The sequence below is a fragment of the Physella acuta genome, unplaced genomic scaffold, assembly GCF_028476545.2.
Source record: "Physella acuta isolate Inbredline_101_S28 unplaced genomic scaffold, ASM2847654v3 ptg000574l, whole genome shotgun sequence".
Lineage (NCBI taxonomy): Eukaryota > Metazoa > Mollusca > Gastropoda > Physidae > Physella > Physella acuta.
Genome location: NW_026732093.1, coordinates 521,961 through 540,418, shown reverse-complemented (window position 1 = coordinate 540,418; position 18,458 = coordinate 521,961). Strand labels below are relative to the sequence as shown.

At 33.1% G+C, this 18,458-nt stretch overlaps 2 protein-coding genes across 2 annotated transcripts; one reads left to right on the top strand and one right to left on the bottom strand.

Moving 5' to 3' along the window:
- Positions 1 to 1,426: 1,426 nt before the first annotated feature.
- LOC131946899 (la-related protein 7) lies at positions 1,427 to 11,353 on the bottom strand. Its single transcript, XM_059307899.1, has 14 exons — positions 11,347 to 11,353; positions 9,164 to 9,426; positions 8,883 to 8,961; positions 8,004 to 8,113; positions 7,779 to 7,865; positions 7,237 to 7,401; positions 5,997 to 6,090; positions 5,228 to 5,779; positions 4,321 to 4,636; positions 3,866 to 3,981; positions 3,414 to 3,568; positions 2,645 to 2,801; positions 2,453 to 2,541; positions 1,427 to 1,667 (listed from the first exon to the last, which is right to left on the bottom strand). Exons 2-14 carry the CDS (start codon positions 9,416 to 9,418, stop codon positions 1,572 to 1,574), a joined length of 2,271 nt encoding a protein of 756 aa, XP_059163882.1. The 5' UTR covers positions 9,419 to 9,426; positions 11,347 to 11,353; the 3' UTR covers positions 1,427 to 1,571.
- Positions 11,354 to 13,037: 1,684 nt separating this feature from the next.
- Positions 13,038 to 18,426, top strand: LOC131946892 (uncharacterized). The gene is made up of 9 exons (XM_059307889.1): positions 13,038 to 13,326; positions 15,205 to 15,451; positions 15,587 to 15,719; positions 15,940 to 16,118; positions 16,205 to 16,441; positions 16,573 to 16,655; positions 16,871 to 16,963; positions 17,306 to 17,406; positions 17,621 to 18,426. The coding sequence occupies exons 1-9, from the start codon at positions 13,173 to 13,175 to the stop codon at positions 18,092 to 18,094; spliced, it is 1,701 nt and encodes a 566-aa protein (XP_059163872.1). The 5' UTR covers positions 13,038 to 13,172; the 3' UTR covers positions 18,095 to 18,426.
- Positions 18,427 to 18,458: the final 32 nt, after the last annotated feature.

The following is an 18,458-nucleotide window of genomic DNA, read 5'->3' as shown; positions in this document are numbered from 1 at the left end:
TCCCCGTCGTCTAAAAAAGATCCGAAACCTCTCCCTAAAATGACGTCCTATCTCAGCCTACCACCCCCATCAACATTTTTTAAAAACATCGATCCTTTAATTACAATGTAAAAAAAAATGTCTTAGAAATACGCGATATAACGGCTGAAATGCAAGTGTGTCTTCAGTTTCTTACCCCCCCCCCCCCACACATAAAGACCGTACCACTACCCACTCCACCCCCATTTAATAGTGACGTCGTTTAAGGAAGATCCTCCAGTAAATCGGGAATGGAAGAGATAACTAGCTTTTGGTATACGTAACTAAGGGGAGGGAATATTTGGGAAAATAGTGAATACTAGTACTAGGCCTATATAAAGAAGTCATCAAGTAAATAGCCAACAACTTTAAAAACCACCCCCTGGTTATTACGTTTTAGATCTGTAGTCTTTCTTCCAGGCGTTGTTTATTTATTTTTTTGGGTGGGGTGGGGGGTGGGGGGAGAGAAAACTGGAAGAAACTCTGCTTTAAAGGCATATAGCTCAGAGCACAACTAGCAACTCTAAATGTTGAAAGGGTGACACGTCCGCCATATTGGTCTCCAACAAAAAGGCCGCGCTAAAAGTTTGATCTCCCGGCCGCCTACAATTATTTGCATAAAGTAAAGCCGATTCGAAGGGTATAACTGTGATAGTCGCGCCAACAGGTGCTGATACTGCTAAAGACGTGCCGGGGCTGTCCATTGATAACTTACACATCGATCGTCAATAAATGATCTAGGTCTGCTAAAAAACTAGCACGTTTTGACAAAAAAGTCACCCCCACACCAATTACGTCAGAGAGTTCCACCAGCCCTTCCCCCAGTCTCAAGAAACCACAATTCAAACAAAACAAAACTGCTTTTAAATTTTTATTTTCTACTACCTCTTACGTAGCAAACCCCCATAAAACGTCAGAACCCACACTTTATTTTGGAATAGCTAAACTCCCCCACCATCCGTTAATGTAAATGTGAGATCAGCATACCCGCAGAATGTATAGACATTAACAAAATTGATTAATTCAATTGCAAGCAGTAAATTGAATGGTTATACAATTTTAATGGTAACATAGGCCTACTATCCATTGTAGTAGAGAGAGGGGTTTCTTGTTTAAAACAAATGTAAAGGTTCGTTGCAGGATTTATTGGTAGGTGGGAGTGTTGATTAGGGCTTCTTTACGAAAACGGGGGTGGGGGAAGGGGGGAAAATGATTATGGTTTAAGTAAAATATTTTGTAATTAAATTTAGTAGTAATTTCTAGTTTGACTAAGGAGTGGTAAATATGCTGGGAAGGTGGGTGGGGGGAAGAAGCGTCCCCCCCCCCCTCCCATCCATCCATCATCCAAATCAAGGCAAATACACAGTCATACTTATGTGATTTAAGCAACTTGTAGACCAAGTTACCCCATACACTCTCAATTAAAACATTTTTGACAATAAATAAAAAACAAAAACAACATAAAGATGTATAAAATTGTTTTTACCACTTGAAATTCAATTTAACATAAACACAGATGTACAGAAAATCAACAGTTAAACAAAAACATGAATTCATTCTTTAGACTCAACAGGTTCGTCACTGAAAACAATCCTTGTGGGTTTTTCGTGAAATGTTGCTCTGTTCCGCTCAAAAACTTTTCTTGATATCTAAACCAAACAGACAAAAGCTATTTTTTTAAAAAATGTTTTGTTCTGGATAGCAAGAAAGGTTTTTGGATGATAAACAAAATTATATGAACTTTATTATATCTTGCAGACATTGTTTTATCTAGACTATTGGATATTTCAGTTGAAGTAATCATCTTTTTAAACTTCACCATACATTATGAGTATTTCTCCCCTAGGCATGTTAATTTTCCTAATTTTTTAGACTGAACTTTAGGATAGTCCATAAATGATTATTTAGGTGCTTTTCTCCCTCAGCACCTATCATCATAGATGGCCAGAGTCCCTCATACCCTAACCTTAAATGTATATGTAATTTAAATGAAAATAATGTTTTTTTAATCTTTTTTTTTAACAATTATATACAAAAGGTTTTTATGTCACATTTCTTACCCCCACCCACTTCTAAAGGTAAAAAAATAGTCAGTCAAAACCCTTTTCCCCTCAGTATTCTAATGATTTTAATGTACAACCCATATGTGTGCTAGTATAATGTTTGTGTGGGAATGTTTTAATAATACCATAATTATCAATATAAGCAATGTTTATTCTACAGTTTTTTGCTATAAAAATATACGTAGGTAGATTTCACCCATAATGTATTGTGAAGGTTACACATCAGAACATACATTGTTGAAGAAATAAAACATAGTCTTTATAAATCATAAAAAAATAAAGTTTTTGAACTGTAAAAGGGGGGGGGGGGGGTATGTCATCATTACCTCACAAACTGTTCTACAGGTCACTAAAATTAAACCATTACTTACTTTTTCGGATCCTTTCTCTTTTTTCTTTCCTGCTAGTTTTTTCATCCTGTCTTCATTTGCTTTTACCCAGTAAGCTTCCTGCTGTTCCACTAAAATGTACAAGTTGTACAAAAAAACATCAACGTGTGTACAAGTTATCAATTTAAGAGCACACTTGTGATAAAGAAATCTGACAGAAGGTACTCGACTTACTTGGCAAAACTCTGGCCATGAAGTATGTTGAATTTCTGGACATCTGAGCAAACTGTTCAGCACTGTCAGCATCTTTAAATCTTATGTAGCCTGTTTTGGCTTCTTCTTTGGCATCAATGTAAGCTATCTGATCCCCACTCATCTCTTTAAACATGGTCTACAAGAGAAATGATCATAGAACATGATGAAATTGGCATCAATGTGATCATGGAACATGATGAAATTGGCATCAATGTGATCTGAACATAATCCTGATGGTTATCATATTGGCATCAAGTTAGATAAAATGTACTCAAATTGCTTTTTTAACAGCAACATCATTAGCTGTGTTCACTTGTATCATATTGAAAACATCAAATAGAAAGTAAACATCATTAGCTGTGTTAACTTGTATCATATTGAAAACATCAAACAGAAAGTAAACATCATTAGAACCATGACAACCTGGTGACATCCTGGCCATCAGTTAAATAAAACAAACAAAAAGCTACCTGGGCTGGCCCATGGATCAGTGTGAGCCAAGCAATGGACCTTGGTCAGTGTAAAGTGAGTCAAGCAATGGGCATAACCCACCTTGATCAATATAAAGTAAGTCAATGGACAAAACTCAACTGATCCATGTATTCCCCAGGTAAAGTAAGTCAAACAATGGACAAAACTCACACTGATCCGTATATTCCCCAGGTAAAGTGAGTCAAACAATGGACAAAACTCACACTGATCCGTATATTCCCCAGGTAAAGTGAGTCAAACAATAGACATAACCTACCTTAATTTTGTCTCTGTGAACCTCATGAGAACACTTCCACTGGACAATAACATTAGGTGTAAACTTAAGGGCTTCAACATGAGCCATTTTAACTTCATGACTAGCCTTCAGTCGCTTTGTACCAAATACATCCTGTAAATCCACATGGCCATTGCCTACAAGAAAAGATGTATCAAGAAAAATATCATTCAGTTGTTTTAAAGGTAACAAATGTTTTAAAGTTAAAAAAGGAGTTTCTGAAACAGTAGACCTAAAGTAAACTAGCAAATACAATTTGTTTATTTGCTCAAAAGGTCATATGACCATCAAATGGATAGATACAAAATTCTTTTAAAAAATAATTTACAAGGAAAATAAAAGCTACAAAATTAAACTTCACATATGATTCAGATTTTTGTTTTAAATGTGTTTCAAATGCAATATGTTAGAGGATTGTTTGGCCAAGTTCTCACCTGTGGGTTTATCAGTGTTTTCTTGTTGTTTGAGCTCTCTCAGAGATTCTTTCAGTGCAGCCACATGAGTTTTCTGCTGGGCAATGTACTCAGCCTTTAGAGACAGCCACTCTTTTCTAGATTACAAACAAAACATTTCTCAGAAAGCCGTTGGAGATATTGATGATACACAAAAATGAATCAGGGTCCAGTGTAAAAATAAAAAGGGAAAACAGGCTAAGCAAAATTTGGCACACAAAAACCAAATGGTCACCTATGACTGATGTGGATAAGGTAAACTAGCTTTAATAGGAACAAACAACTCCATCTTCAGTGCCCCCAACCCATACATGACATACACCAAAGTCATCCAGTGAACTCAAGTGATATAACAACACACCATGGGATAATGTCTAGTTACACATTTTTAAAACCATACTCCAATACTCTCCCTTTATATGTGAAAGTTCCCTTACTTTGCTATCACGCGCAAATGTAGTTCATCTTTTTTGGGCTTTTTCCTCTTTCTCATCTCCCTACCCTGGAGAAATTCAGTGGTCCTCGGCACGAGGTCAAAGTCCACTTTTTTCTTCTCCTGACCTTTCTTCAGCTTGAGTATAGATGTTATTTTTTCACTCTCAGGCTCCTCAGCACTTGTAGTGCTCACTTGGCTTTTGTCCTCTTCTTGTGTTTCTGGTGCTGGGTTCTTCACCTCGCTTTCAGCAGCCATCTTTTTTCTGCGAATATCTGCCTGTCTCAGAAGTTTCCTTGCTTTACGGCTAAGTTTTTCACCTGTAAAATTGTGTTTAATATAAATAAGCAAAATTCTTTGTCAAGATCAGGAAAACTGGCAGTAAAAATAAATTACCCTTTAAAACCTGTAGTAGAGCTTATGTTTTTTTGACCTCTGAACATTAAACACAGATGAAATTCAAAGAAAAGCATGTCATTGATATAACATGCTTCCTGACTATTAAAAGTGGTTTCAAGATGTGACACCCAAAAGGGGCCATCCATCTATAATGTCAATAAATATGATTCAGTTCTCATAAATGAGAAACCCTCACCCAATTGTAGAAATCCACACTAAATTTAATGACTCTTTAATCTCACTATTAATTTACCAATTAAATAGCAATATTGTGACAATGTACATTACAATAATGTTAATTTAAACAATGAATTGTTTTTATTAATGTTTGTTATTAAATATTGAAAGTAAAAGTGTTAACAAAAATAAGTCATTTGTTTTTATAACCTGTAAGCTCTGATGGTCAGATGTCACAAAAATTCTAAATTATTCCATACAAATCAAATCCTTACACCCAAAAAAGCAGCAACTAAAAAAAGTTGGAGCAGTCTGACAAAAAGAAAAAACTCTACCTGGTGTATGACTAGCAGGCTCTTGGGGCACCTCAACTTTCTTTGCTGCTTCTTTTTCTGCTTTTCTTTTTTTCTTCTTCTTTTTTAACCTCTCTTCACCAGGAGCAGATTTAGTGTCTTTCTGTTTGGAGCCTTTACATACCCCATCTTGTGGGTTGTTTCCTGGTCCATCTGTCTGCTGATTCTTGTCCTCCCCTTGTATGCTGCCTTCATCAGTTCTCTCACATTTGCTGCTGTTGTCGGTTGACTCAATACTCATTTTTTTCTTCTTCCTCTCTGAATGATCTTTTTTAATGGTCCCATCGTCTGAACACAATTTTCTCTTGGAATTTTTCTTTTTTTTCTGTGTAGGCTGCGCTGCTCCTGACTCCACACTTTGCTCTTTGGGCTCAAGTTTGCCAGATAAATTTTCCACACTTAACTGGCCCAAGACTTTCTCTTCCTTTTGCTTATCTAAGGAGTCTGTTTCTTTTGTTTTGATTTCATTCAATCTATCAGAAGAATTTTCCTCTGCTTGAGTGTTTGAAGATTCATCTTTTATAATGGCCGGATCTAGGAAAAAAGTATATCTACATTTATAAATGACAGTTATCTAAATATTTCCAATAAAAAAAACGAGACCCAATGTGTCTAATGTTATCCTAAGCTATAAAAATGGACTAAACTAAAGATGTTCTGAAAAACATGAGAATAATGGTGTTCACAAGACACTTTTTGAAACCACATTAATACAAATAAAGAAAAGAAAAAGGGATAAATTAGAACCCACCAACAACTTTGTGTAATCGACTTATTGTCTTGTTAGTTTTAGGAAACAGACCAGGCTTTTCTTGTACTTTAGATGGTGGTGGATTATTCAAAAGCTGGGGACAATTTAAAATTAAAGCAATAAAACAGTAGGTAAGTTTTGACAGATAAATTAAATTATTATTAAGATAGAAAAATAAAGACAGTTTAATTGAATAATTCTACATAGAACTAATAGCTGAGAATTATTCAAACAGACTAGTAAAAAAAAACAGGTCATTATTTCAATAAAATACTGTACTTTCATTACAAACAGATTTAGTTAACTAATCGTCATTTCACTCGAGTTGCATCTCAATTGCTTACACATATTTTATTACATTATAACATCTTCCTGACACTAGACATGTTACTTTACACTCACCTGACACAACAGACATGTTACTTTACACTCACCTGACACAACAGACATGTTACTTTACAATCACCTGACACAACAGGCATGTTACTTTACACTCACCTGACACAATGTTACTTTACACTCACCTGACACAACAGACATGTTACTTTACACTCACCTGACACAACAGACATGTTACTTTACACTCACCTGACACAACAGGCATGTTACTTTACACTCACCTGACACAACAGACATGTTACTTTACACTCACCTGACACAACAGACATGTTACTTTACAATCACCTGACACAACAGGCATGTTACTTTACACTCACCTGACACAATGTTACTTTACACTCACCTGACACAACAGACATGTTACTTTACACTCACCTGACACATCAGACATGTTACTTTATACTCACCTGACACAACATTACTTTACACCCACCTGACACAACAGACATGTTACTTTACACTCACCTGACACAACAGACATGTTACTTTACAATCACCTGACACAACAGGCATGTTACTTTACACTCACCTGACACAATGTTACTTTACACTCACCTGACACAACAGGCATGTTACTTTACACTCACCTGACACAACAGATATGCTACTTTACACCCACCTGATACAGTAGTCATGTTACTTTACACTCACCTGAAACACTAGACATGTTACTTTACACTCACCTGACAACAGACATGCTACTTTACACCCACCTGATACAGTAGTCATGTTACTTTACACTCACCTGAAACACTAAACATGCTACTTTACACTCACCTGACACAACAGACATGCTACTTTACACTCACCTGAAACACTAGACATGTTACTTTACACTCACCTGACATGCCCTATTAGCTGCCTCACTAGTATCAAACTCCACAAAAGCAAAGCGTTTGATTTGTTGACTTGTCTTGTACACTGGTAAACTAACATAAACCACTTGCCCACATCTGGAGAAAATACTTGAGATCCAGGCATGGGTAGCATGTAATGGAAGGTGTTCCTGAAATCAGTTCATAATTTTGTTTCATTCTAAATAAAAGATTCTTATTTTATATATATTTTTTTAATTTATAAATAACTTAAATGTTTCTTGAAAATTATTTCTTCTTAGCTTGTATGGATATATCTGGTTCAAGCAACACTTTAAATTTAAGCCAGACAAATGAGACATTAGAATCAAGCATCTCTCGTATTAAATTTTAAGAGACTAGAGCAAGCTTGTTTTCAATTGGTTTGGATTATAAAGTAGGGGAGATGACTATCTTCAGCCAGGGTACACAACTCATGATTTTCTGTTTAGTAAGTGTCTGCTCAAGAAATTTTAAAGAAATTGTCCTGCTGTCTATAAATCAAAACATGTGTTGTCACTTGACTTACAACATAGACTGTCCTGCTGTCTATTTCCTCCTGAGTAATCTCAGGTATGGGAGTAACTCTTCTAACCTTTGTTTCTTCTTTATTCACCTGGGGAAAAAATGTGTATAGTGTAAGCTTGGTAAAAATAATAAGTAATATTTGTATAACAAACAATGGTCTTCAAAAGATGAATGATAGAAACAGAATGAGATTGATAACATAATTTTCCTAATATGCAAATTTTACCTCCAGTAAGTTTGAAGTTTTGAGAGCTTTTACTAAAACAGCTTGACTGACTCCATCCTTGCTCAGTGACTGTAATTTGTTGAACTTTCCAAAGATGGTTAAATCCACATCTAAAGCAGAAATATTTGTATTAGTTGATAAAAATAGATGTAACTAACTTATATCTACCTCTCTGTGTGAACTTCTCCCACATGAGCCAAGTGATGTGATAGTGTAGGGCACTTTGATTTTATTGGGTGGTTGGAGTGAGATTTTCTTTAAAACTGTACTGGTCTCTTTGTATATTAAAAGTATGGATAAATGTTAACCATAATTCTGGGCTGTTTTCTTGTTTCATTATTGTAGATTTGAGTCGAGTAATTTTCTTTTCAGATCAGACAGTCCACAGGCACATAGGGTGTCTTTCTCTGAACTGACAGCATTTGAAGGGTTTGTGGCTAGCATCACTACATTCCCAAACTTGAGTTAAGTACTCTATAGAGCTCAGTGGACTCAAGGAGGTACTAAGGGCTCAAGAGCATGAGTTGAGTGCAACTACTAGGCCAAGCCATATTTTTATGCATAATGTTTGTTACCAATTTAGTCAAATTAATCAGATTTAGTCTTGGCCCTTTATATATATTTATCCACTAAGAAACTAGAACTAATTTTTTAAATGATTTATTTTATTCCTAACAATTAGTAACACATATCCTGCACTTTTTTCATTATCATTATTTTTACCAAAATTACATAACATTTTTTTGTAACATGTATATTAGCTTGCTAAAAAATTCAATCAAATCTTGTGGAATTGTGTAAGTTTTACATTTCATGAATCTTTAAACTAGTTTTTTTTTAAGTAATTATATCGAGCTGTTTACAAATAAAATTACTTACACCCATCTTCTGTCTGATCTATGAGATTTTTCAAGAATCTGTCCTTCAGCAAATTTGAGTCACTGAAGTAAAATTCCATCTAAAAGTACATTTTAAAATCCAGCAATTTAGTTATATCATTAGAGTGCAAGTTTTAATATCTATATACCTATTTTTAAAAAAAGAACTATCTCACTTTAATTACTAGATAGCCACTATATTTATAAATATATTATATTACAAATTTATTAAAATAGAATTTAACTAGTCAGCCTATACCATAAGGTGGTAATTTATCTCACCTGACGTGCTATTGAATGTAAAAGGGACTTCATCCTCTTTCTCCCATGTTTCTTTTTGCCACTTGCATTTAGGGTGGAATCAGTTTTAGCTTTTTTGCTGGGTGATGTGCAGTCTTCAGCTTGTCTTTTTCTCCTATCTGATTCTGAAGTGGAGCCATCTACAGATGATTCCTCTGTCTTCTTCAACTTAATAGATGGTTGAGAGGCTTCAGAATCCTCCTCAGGAAAATTTCTCTTTAGTGATTTTCTAGTCATAATATGTGCTAAGAGTAGGCAAGGAAAAAAATTAATTAATGGTATTGAACAATACTGAAAAATCTTTGAATCTTCATACATCTCCCTCCCCCCACTTAACACATCGTCACCAAGTTCACGGCGCGCGTAACATCATTTACCGCTAGGCCAATGTTGAAGAATGAGGTAAGGTAATTTTTTAAAAATCAAAGCAAGCACTACGCCGGTGAGACTTTTACTTAATTTTGCCTGACAAATCGACCATAAATGACATCATGCTTGACTTCTTAATAGGGACGGCAAAATCAAAAAGGTATTTTTCAACACAATAACTATTTTGTGGCCACAAAATAAGATGGGGGGGGGGGATTAAGATGAAGAGAGGTCAAAAAGGTGATATCATTTACACCTAAATCTTTAATTAGAGGGAAAGAAACCACAAACATAAATTGAAAATAGCAAAGAAACTTTAACAATAAACTCAGGCTTGTTGCATTGAGTCATTGAGTTAAATATAAACTCAAAACCATAATATAAATAATTACATTTGTTAAAGGCAGAATTTTTTTTAAAAACGTATGCATTGTATATTAAAACAAGACAATTGTATTGATTTAACCCGTAACGCCTTATCTGTAATTTAATATTCAATTATCTTTAATTTTTTAGAACAATATGCTAAATATAGGGCCTATTCATATTTATTATTTACAGGCCATATTCATTAGTTATCTTAATTATTAATTAAATCTTACCCCTACTTACCACTTACTAGCGCCGATTAGGCTAAAAAGTAAGATAGAGGGATTAAATCTAAACAAATAGGCCTATTATAGTCTATACTAGTCTATAGTATAGGCCTAATAAATATATAAATTCATTAGGCCTAAAAATTAAAATTCAGATCTAGATCTAATTGGAATTCTAGATCATGATCTACTACAAAGTACTACAGAGTCTGCCGAGTACAAAGGCTATGAATTTTGAAATAAAAATTGCTGCAGAAGAGAGTCATGAGAGTGCAGTGATTTATCAAAAAATGGCCTAGATTTAGAATGTGGGTAATCTATCGTTTTAGGTACGTAAAATCGCCCGCGACTAGTAATGTGAAAAAAAGGTGACTCCTTACATTTTAATAATTATTTCACATTTTGAGGAGGATTTATGTTTTGAAAAATACCAAAATATTTCCTTGTTTCATTTATGTACCGGTTTTTAAACAATTGAATTAAAACTTTTCAGTAATAAATGAACACCAGCGATGTTTCCAACAGATGCAACCATGCTCATTTAGTATAGCAGACATCTTGTTAGTTTTATTTTTATAGACTTATAGAACTTATAGCCAAGATTCAGGCGGAAGTCACTCTATTTTACAAATGGCTGCTGTTTATATATATTATTATATATATATAGCAAATCTTGCTTGCAGACACTGCTGTTTAATGTGTTTATAGTGTTTAAAGTTTAAAGTCAATTTCTGGCCTATATATATTGAATCATTGATATATTTAGTATTATTTAGCCATTGATTTAGGTTCATTATTCAATATTATTCATGTGTCTATAATATTTGACACAAACATATCACAATATATGATCTACTTCTATTACAGCCTTGACAATGAGGTAACGTTTTCGTACATTAAATTAATACTAGCCGCGGGCGATTTTACGTACCCAAAACGATAGATTACCAGAATGTGATTTACTGATTTCAGATTTAGATCTAGTTAGTAGTTAAAGTTAAAGTTAAGCCAATATTTAAAAAACAAAATAGATCAAGAGATTATATAATATATAGCCTACTTACTAGATCTACTACAGTATAGATTTATCTAGATTTTAGATCAAAACATTTATTTAAAAACCTACTCAGTAACTCTACTACTACTACTCTACTGTTATTACTGTTATTTGTATATTTATATTTACATTATTTAGCCTACCATTCACAATATATAAAAAGTAGCTAGCTGTCCAGTATTGCCAGATAAATTTATTATTTTTTTGTTAATTTTCCAAAATAATTTTTTTTTTAATTTATTCACTTTTAAAAACAAAAAAAGATAAAATATGAGGAATCAACTCACTCAGGCCACTTTCACTGGTTAGTTATTGTTATTACATAGATTCTCTAGATCTAGATATATAACTAGCTATTTTAAAAATAGAACAGTAAAAACACAACATACTACATACTTGAATTATTTGTATCCAAAATATTTTGTATTATTTATTAAATGTTTTTTCTCTATACAGATAATTAAGAATCGCATCAATTTGAAGAGCATTATAGCCTCCAAACTTAAAAAAAAACAGCCTGTGAGCCAGTAATGTATGTAAATTTATGCAGATAAAAAAATTCAGAATAGCAGAAACATGGCCTAGTGAAAACTGAGAATATGACAAATTATATATCTAGATCTAGATCTAGACTATGGACCGATTTCAGTGAATTTTCTAAAAAGAAATAGATGGCTTTTTGTTTATAGTACTGTAATTCTGAGATGGAGTGTTAGGCTGAGGTCTGATATCATTTTAGAAAGAGGGGCGGCCTGGCTTTTTGTGAAGATGTGTGACGGAGGAGAAAGGGAGGTTAAATAAAATCATTTAAAAAGCGCCATGTCATTTATGGGTGACCACGGGGCAAAAATTGAAGTTATTATCAATTCTTGCTGTTAGGTTTATAAGTAATATGTGAATTAACTGGAATCGTGTTTTAAATGTAATATTGATGATCGATGTCCTCCCAATGCTCCCATCGAACTTGATGACAGCACTAAATAAAGTAATTAACATACATGTTAGTAGGCCTACATAGAGGGCCTATAGTCTATATTAAATATAGTAGATCTATATTTGTTTGATTTGAAAATGTAGTTTAACAATATTTTTATGAAATTAAGTTCAGGCCTAGGCCCCTATAGATATTGAATAAAACAATATTATTATAATACCCATATGGGCCTATAATATACATGATGTTGCCCTTTTTATCTATATTCTATTTTAAATACTTTATTTAATAATAATAATAATAATATAGATCTATATCTATATTATAATTAATTATAACTTTGATATTTTGTTTTTACGTTTATTTTTGTTTGGGTATTTAGCGAGACGTTAAATAAACAAACAAAACATTTAAAACATGGATTCTAGTTTAGACGTCGTTAGGCCACCAAACCAAGTTAAATCATGTTTAGAAATACAATAAATAAATACCTAGTCCCCGATCTAGGCCTTAAAATTGTTAAATAAGGAATATTAAACAATAAGTAATTTATTGTGTGTAGGCTACAATGCTAACTGACAGATTTTTATCAATTTATTTTATTAGGCCTACCTAATAAATTTTATTTTTCACACTTGAACTTGTGAGTGTGACTAAGAAGTCAGTTACAGAAAAGAACAGATTATCAGATAACGCCCAGCAGTAACACTTAGATCTAGATCTAGAAATCTAGTAACTGTATAGTTGACCTCTTTACACTTTAGTGTAGTCTGACTTTAGACTCGCTCTATTACTACAGTATGTAGTGAGTGTTTTGATGGGAGCGGACTGTGGAGAAAATGAATTCTAGTCAACTTTACTTACTTTACTACCTTTTTAAAAAAGGCTTTTTTTTACTAGTCTAGTCTACAGATAATCTAAATCTATATTCTAGCTAGATCTAGTTAATAGTTATTCTAGTAGCTAGGCACTAGTCGATAGCTCAATGAGAATGAGTCAATAGCTGCGAATAGCTGATCTAATTTTTAATAAATAATGTCTTTGGGTGTTCAAAATACTATGAAAAACTATGCTGGTTCCGGCTTACAAGCAGCTGCATTTGAAATGCTACTTAATGCCATTTTAAATAACCAAGGCCATGTGATTCAGCAATTGCTAAACAGCGATCCACACCTTGTTCATATGAAAGGTACTTCTTTACTTATAATATTTACACTAGGAATAGAAACAGTAGCATTAATTTAATGCATATAATAGATCAGCAGATGGATCCTAAAAGAGTTTGGGGTCCATACCCTTTCCCCCTCCCCCCTTAAGCCCTAACTAAACAAACGCATGTTTTTGTTGTAATCGGATCTGCAAATATCAATATCAAAAGCATGGGAAATAAGTAAAACTCTTTTATGCAGTTCTGTAAAATATTTCATTACTTCTTTCCAAATTTATTTAGGCCTACTTAGTTATATAAAATAGCTGTTTGCTATTCATTATATAAATAAATAGGCCCTATATAACTATTAGCTTCTTATAATTGTTTTAGAATATATGCTATAGATTTAAACCAAGATGGTGAAAACTAAATTGATATAAGAGTGTACTATGCACAACACTACAATTGAATTGTAAATGTTGTTGAAAATTGCAAAATAAGTAACCCTTTCTCTAGCTCAAATTAAGGATACAACCTCGTTTTAACCTTCCTATTTTAACTGGTCGTAATTTCAAAATCTATTAAATTTTTGCACCAACAGCAGCTTATTAAGTATATGAAGATTTTTTTTTTACAATAAGCAAATAATTTTCAAAACGTGTCAGTTGTTTCAAGGGCTTGATTTATTTATTTAAACAGCTCAGGGCCTGTCGACTTTATCCACCTTGGTCACATGATTATTATACCACTAACTAAAAGGCCCTTCAGCTATTAGCAGGTTTGGTAAAATTTGAAAGGACCAAGGTGGTAAAATTAAAGAAATTTATCAATTACTTTTGCTGTTTTCTCCATGAAGTTTTTATTGGACCACTTTTTGTTGCATTCGTCATTGTCATTAGTTATGTTGATTATTTTTTTTTTAGCTTTTTTTTTCATTATTACAGTCCAATTATTATATTAGCTGCACTATGACACATAAACCACTCTCTCATCATGTTTGCCCCTAACCCTTTTTTTTTTACTTTTTTCACACACAAACTCCAGACCACCCTGTTCTTGACTTATCACATGGCTACTAAGTCAAATAATATATTTTGAAATTATTCCTAGTTTTTCACTGTTTTGCAAATAATAGAATGTTGAAGTAGTAGGCCTATAAGAAACTAATAATCAGAGCTGACGTTTGGGGGTGGCAAATGGGGCTGCCGCCCCAGGCCCGTGCTTGAAGGGGCCCCCTGTTTTGGTGCTGAAATTGTCTTTATTGGTTTGTAAACTTAAATGATTGTTGCTGCAAAATATTTAAAAAGTTAAGTTGTATCATAAAATTGTTCTTTAATCCAGATTCTGTAGTTGTTGATTCAATAAATAGCTTGAATGTATCATTCAGTACACAACATTTATTAGTAACATAGTTCTAAATTACAAACTATTTGTCCTATTCCTCAACCATTATACTAAGTCCATGCAATTCTTTTCTACCATGTCATTAATTTGTCTGCTACATCATTCTGCATTTACTGTGTCATTTCAAATATTCTATCACAACAAACAATCAAATTGCATAAGCACTTTAACCCATTCTTATTGTAGCCCTAAAACATTCTTAATTTATCGTGTCTGTCCTGATCTACAGTTAGGCCTGTCATGTTGTTTATCAACTCTACATATACAAATGTACACCATATCTACCCTCATTGTTTGTCTGGTATGGTATAGCCTTGTCCATGTGGGACAGTAATTAAGTAATATAGTAAGTATAGCCCAAATTGGCAATATCAAGTTTGTTTCTGCATCTCTGTTGACACTTTTGTTAGGGCCAGTATTAGGAATATGCTAGGGGCAAGTATTATTAATGCACATTGAAGTTTATGGTAGCGATACTAGTATAAAACTATTTTTTATTTATTTTTCTTTTAGGTTGGCATGATATAAATCCACTGCACAGAGCCTGTCTAACTGGAGATTACAATATTGTTTTGATGCTGATTCAAGCTAATGCAGATGTCAATTCTCTGACAGCACACAAAGAAACACCACTTCATTATGCTAGTCGGCGAGGTATCCCCAGTATAGTTCACTTGCTAATTCAGTGTGGAGCCAAGATTGATGCTAGAGACTTAAGTGGGAAAAGTGTTTTACATTTTGCTGCAGAAACAGGATCTGCGTAAGCAATGTTTTAGACTGATTTGTTAATAATTAAACTTATTGTTCTTTTTTAGAAAGAAAAACAATTAATTTAAGATTGGTATAAAATGTTTTGTGATAGAGAAAATAATGATAACTATTTTCATCTGTCTAGGCAAGTTATAAAATATTTTGAAGAAACTCATGGTCTAAATGTGAGAGACTTAGATGCTAAGCTACAAAGCCCACTTCATATTGCTTGTACATGTGGACATTTGGATCTATTTACTTTTCTTATTAAACATGATGTAAGTAAATTGTGCTGTTTTGATGTATTTTATTGTGTATCTTTTTATTTAAATTTCATGTTGCCATGGCTGTTATTGTTAAACTATTACCATAACAGTAAAGTAATGACCACTAGAAATTACCAAATTATTAAATGTTTTACAACAAAAATTTATTATACGCTTTTATTTCCTGCACATATTTGCGGGATATGGTTCTTATTAAAGACTATTTCTGCAGAGAAGTGATCTCAACCAGGCGGATATTGATGGAAATCTACCAATTCATATTTCATCTAAAAATGGTTTTGGCCACATGACATGGTGTATGTTGCGGTTATTAGGAGTTAGTGTTTTGAAAAAAACCAACAACACTGGGTTAACACCATTAGATTTTGTTGCACAAGGTGATAAGTATGGGTAAGTAACTAACATAATTTTTTTTAAGTATTGTTTTTCAGTTGGCTGTAATAAAAATTAAAATAAATTATCATTGTATCTTACAGACACAAAGAGTTAGCTCCCATATTGAAATCTTATGCAAAACAAAGTGAATTTGAACCTGTAACTGGGCCGGTTAAACTTTGGTATGGACTTTTATTATATCCATTTACACTGTACTTGGCAATTGTGCTTCTGTCAGAGTGTATGGAATCTTACCAGTTTCTCGTCTACCTGGCAGTATTAGTGATGTTCATTTTACATGTCAATGGATTCTCTCATCGCATTAACCATATTTCTAGGTAGGATTTTTTTCTTCTATAACTTAGCAAATGACTATCAGTAACCAATAAGTGTGCTGTGATTTCAGTTTACTAGTTGTAAATGAACTTGAGTATAATCATTTTAAAAAGTCGACGGTAATATATTTCAGATGGCCCAATCCATTTTATACTGGCGTATTTGCGGCAGGAATAATTCACACAACTATATGTTACTTTTACTTAATTTTCCCAGGTATCCTTTAATTCATGTTTTCTTATATCGTCTACCATCAGTTGAATAATGTTTTGCTAATTTGAAAAAAAAAACTGCTTTAAGAAAGAAATCAACCAAAAATTTAAAAATTAACAGTAAAATCTCATAATAATCTAGTTTTTTTTAAAAATTTTATTTAGTGTTATTGCTATTATTCTACGTTAAACAACCATATATTTCCTCATCAAAAAAAGTAATTAACAGCAGCAGAATCATGATGATAGTGTCCTTCATTGTTTGTCCTGCTTTATTTTTCACTTTCTGGACCCTTGTAAGGAAAGATCCAGGTTAGTAGACTGGTATAGGTAGATAACAAGTGTGATTGAGTAAATGTGCTAAAGGCAGGGCATCATAAAGGACTTGTAAATTTGGGTTCTAAGCGTCTATAAGGATTGATTAATAACTACTTTACATTAATTCAATCTTGTCTAAGTTACCAAACAATACATCTTGACTAAATGTGTTATTGTTCAAAGACAAACCAAAGCCCCAAATATTTTTTATGGGGGCAAAATTGCTTGTAGTAAACATTAGAATACATTTATTTTGTCACAAATGTTTTAAAGATATCTACCCCTGGTTAAAAATGTAGTGGACATGTATACTAACTTTCAATCAAAACTTTTTAGGAGCTGTAACATCTTCAGTAGAGGAGTTAGACAAACCCTTAACACTTGTAGATCTATGCTCAATGCGCAACCCAAAATACAACTATTGTCCTATATGTGATGTGAGTATAATTTTATACTATTTTCAACAAAAACTTAAAACAGAAAGTAACCACTCTTACAAATGTTTGGCTGGATTCTGCATTAAAAAGTTTTCATAGCTTGTTGAGATAAGTGCTTTTAATTTGCAAATGTTTTAAACTGTTATCAAATAGAACATTTTATAATGCCCCTATTCTTGTATACAATAACTCATGTAGCCATAAATTTCTTCAGATAATTACAAGAAATGTGAGCAAACACTGCAAGCTGTGTGACAAATGCTATCTCTACATGGATCATCATTGCCTTTTTCTGCTCAAATGTATAGCTGCCAACAATCATGCCCACTTTCTGTGGTTGCTGCTGATAGCTGTGTTCAACATGTGCTCCTACATGATAGCATTTGGTCTATACATATGGACACTGTATCCACATACACATCTTAGTGTAACTGCAGTACAGTTGATTCACCACCATGCTTGGCCACTGTCCCTGTTTGTTTTAAATCTTGTGTCGGCTGTGTGGGTAGGAAACATCATTGCCACTCAGTTTTTTCTAGTCACAAGAGGATGTACAGCTTATTTTACAGATGTGAAAACAAAATCGTACAAGCTGACAGCATTTCAGGCTGTTGCAAATTTTATTGCATTTTTGTTCAACAGACCATTACCTTACAGAAACCCTTATTCCATCATTCAGAACTTGTGACTTGTTGAGTAAGACAAAAATGAAAATAGAGGAAAGAAATCTATTAATTCTGTAAAATATTGCCAGCTATTTATAGAAATGATTTTGATATTCATTTTTGTGTGAAAAAAAGCTTTGCATCTAACAACAGACCATGAAGATATTGATGCTGAGCCCAATAGTTAGATTTTTTAAAATTTTAATTTATAAATAAAATTATTTTTTATAAAAAATACATAGCTATTTTTTTAAGTGTAATTATTTATATTTGCAAAAATGTGCTTCCTAATATGTACCTGATCATTTGTCAGTGAATCTGTTTAAAAATACAATTTTAGTAATTACTTCAGGAGCTAATAACAAAGGTAAAAATATTGGACAAAAA

Bases quoted from the DNA above. Each gene is read 5' to 3' on its own strand.
- LOC131946899 (XM_059307899.1), bottom strand. From the start codon at position 9,418: ATGACTAGAAAATCACTAAAGAGAAATTTTCCTGAGGAGGATTCTGAA. The intron at 3,569-3,865 runs GTGAGAACTTGG...CTTTTCTTGTAG, and splicing joins AAACACTGATAAACCCACAG to GCAATGGCCATGTGGATTTA. The intron at 2,542-2,644 runs GTAAGTCGAGTA...TGTACATTTTAG, and splicing joins CATGGCCAGAGTTTTGCCAA to TGGAACAGCAGGAAGCTTAC.
- LOC131946892 (XM_059307889.1), top strand. From the start codon at position 13,173: ATGTCTTTGGGTGTTCAAAATACTATGAAAAACTATGCTGGTTCCGGC. The intron at 13,327-15,204 runs GTACTTCTTTAC...TTTTTCTTTTAG, and splicing joins ACACCTTGTTCATATGAAAG to GTTGGCATGATATAAATCCA. The intron at 16,656-16,870 runs GTATCCTTTAAT...CATCAAAAAAAG, and splicing joins CTTTTACTTAATTTTCCCAG to TAATTAACAGCAGCAGAATC.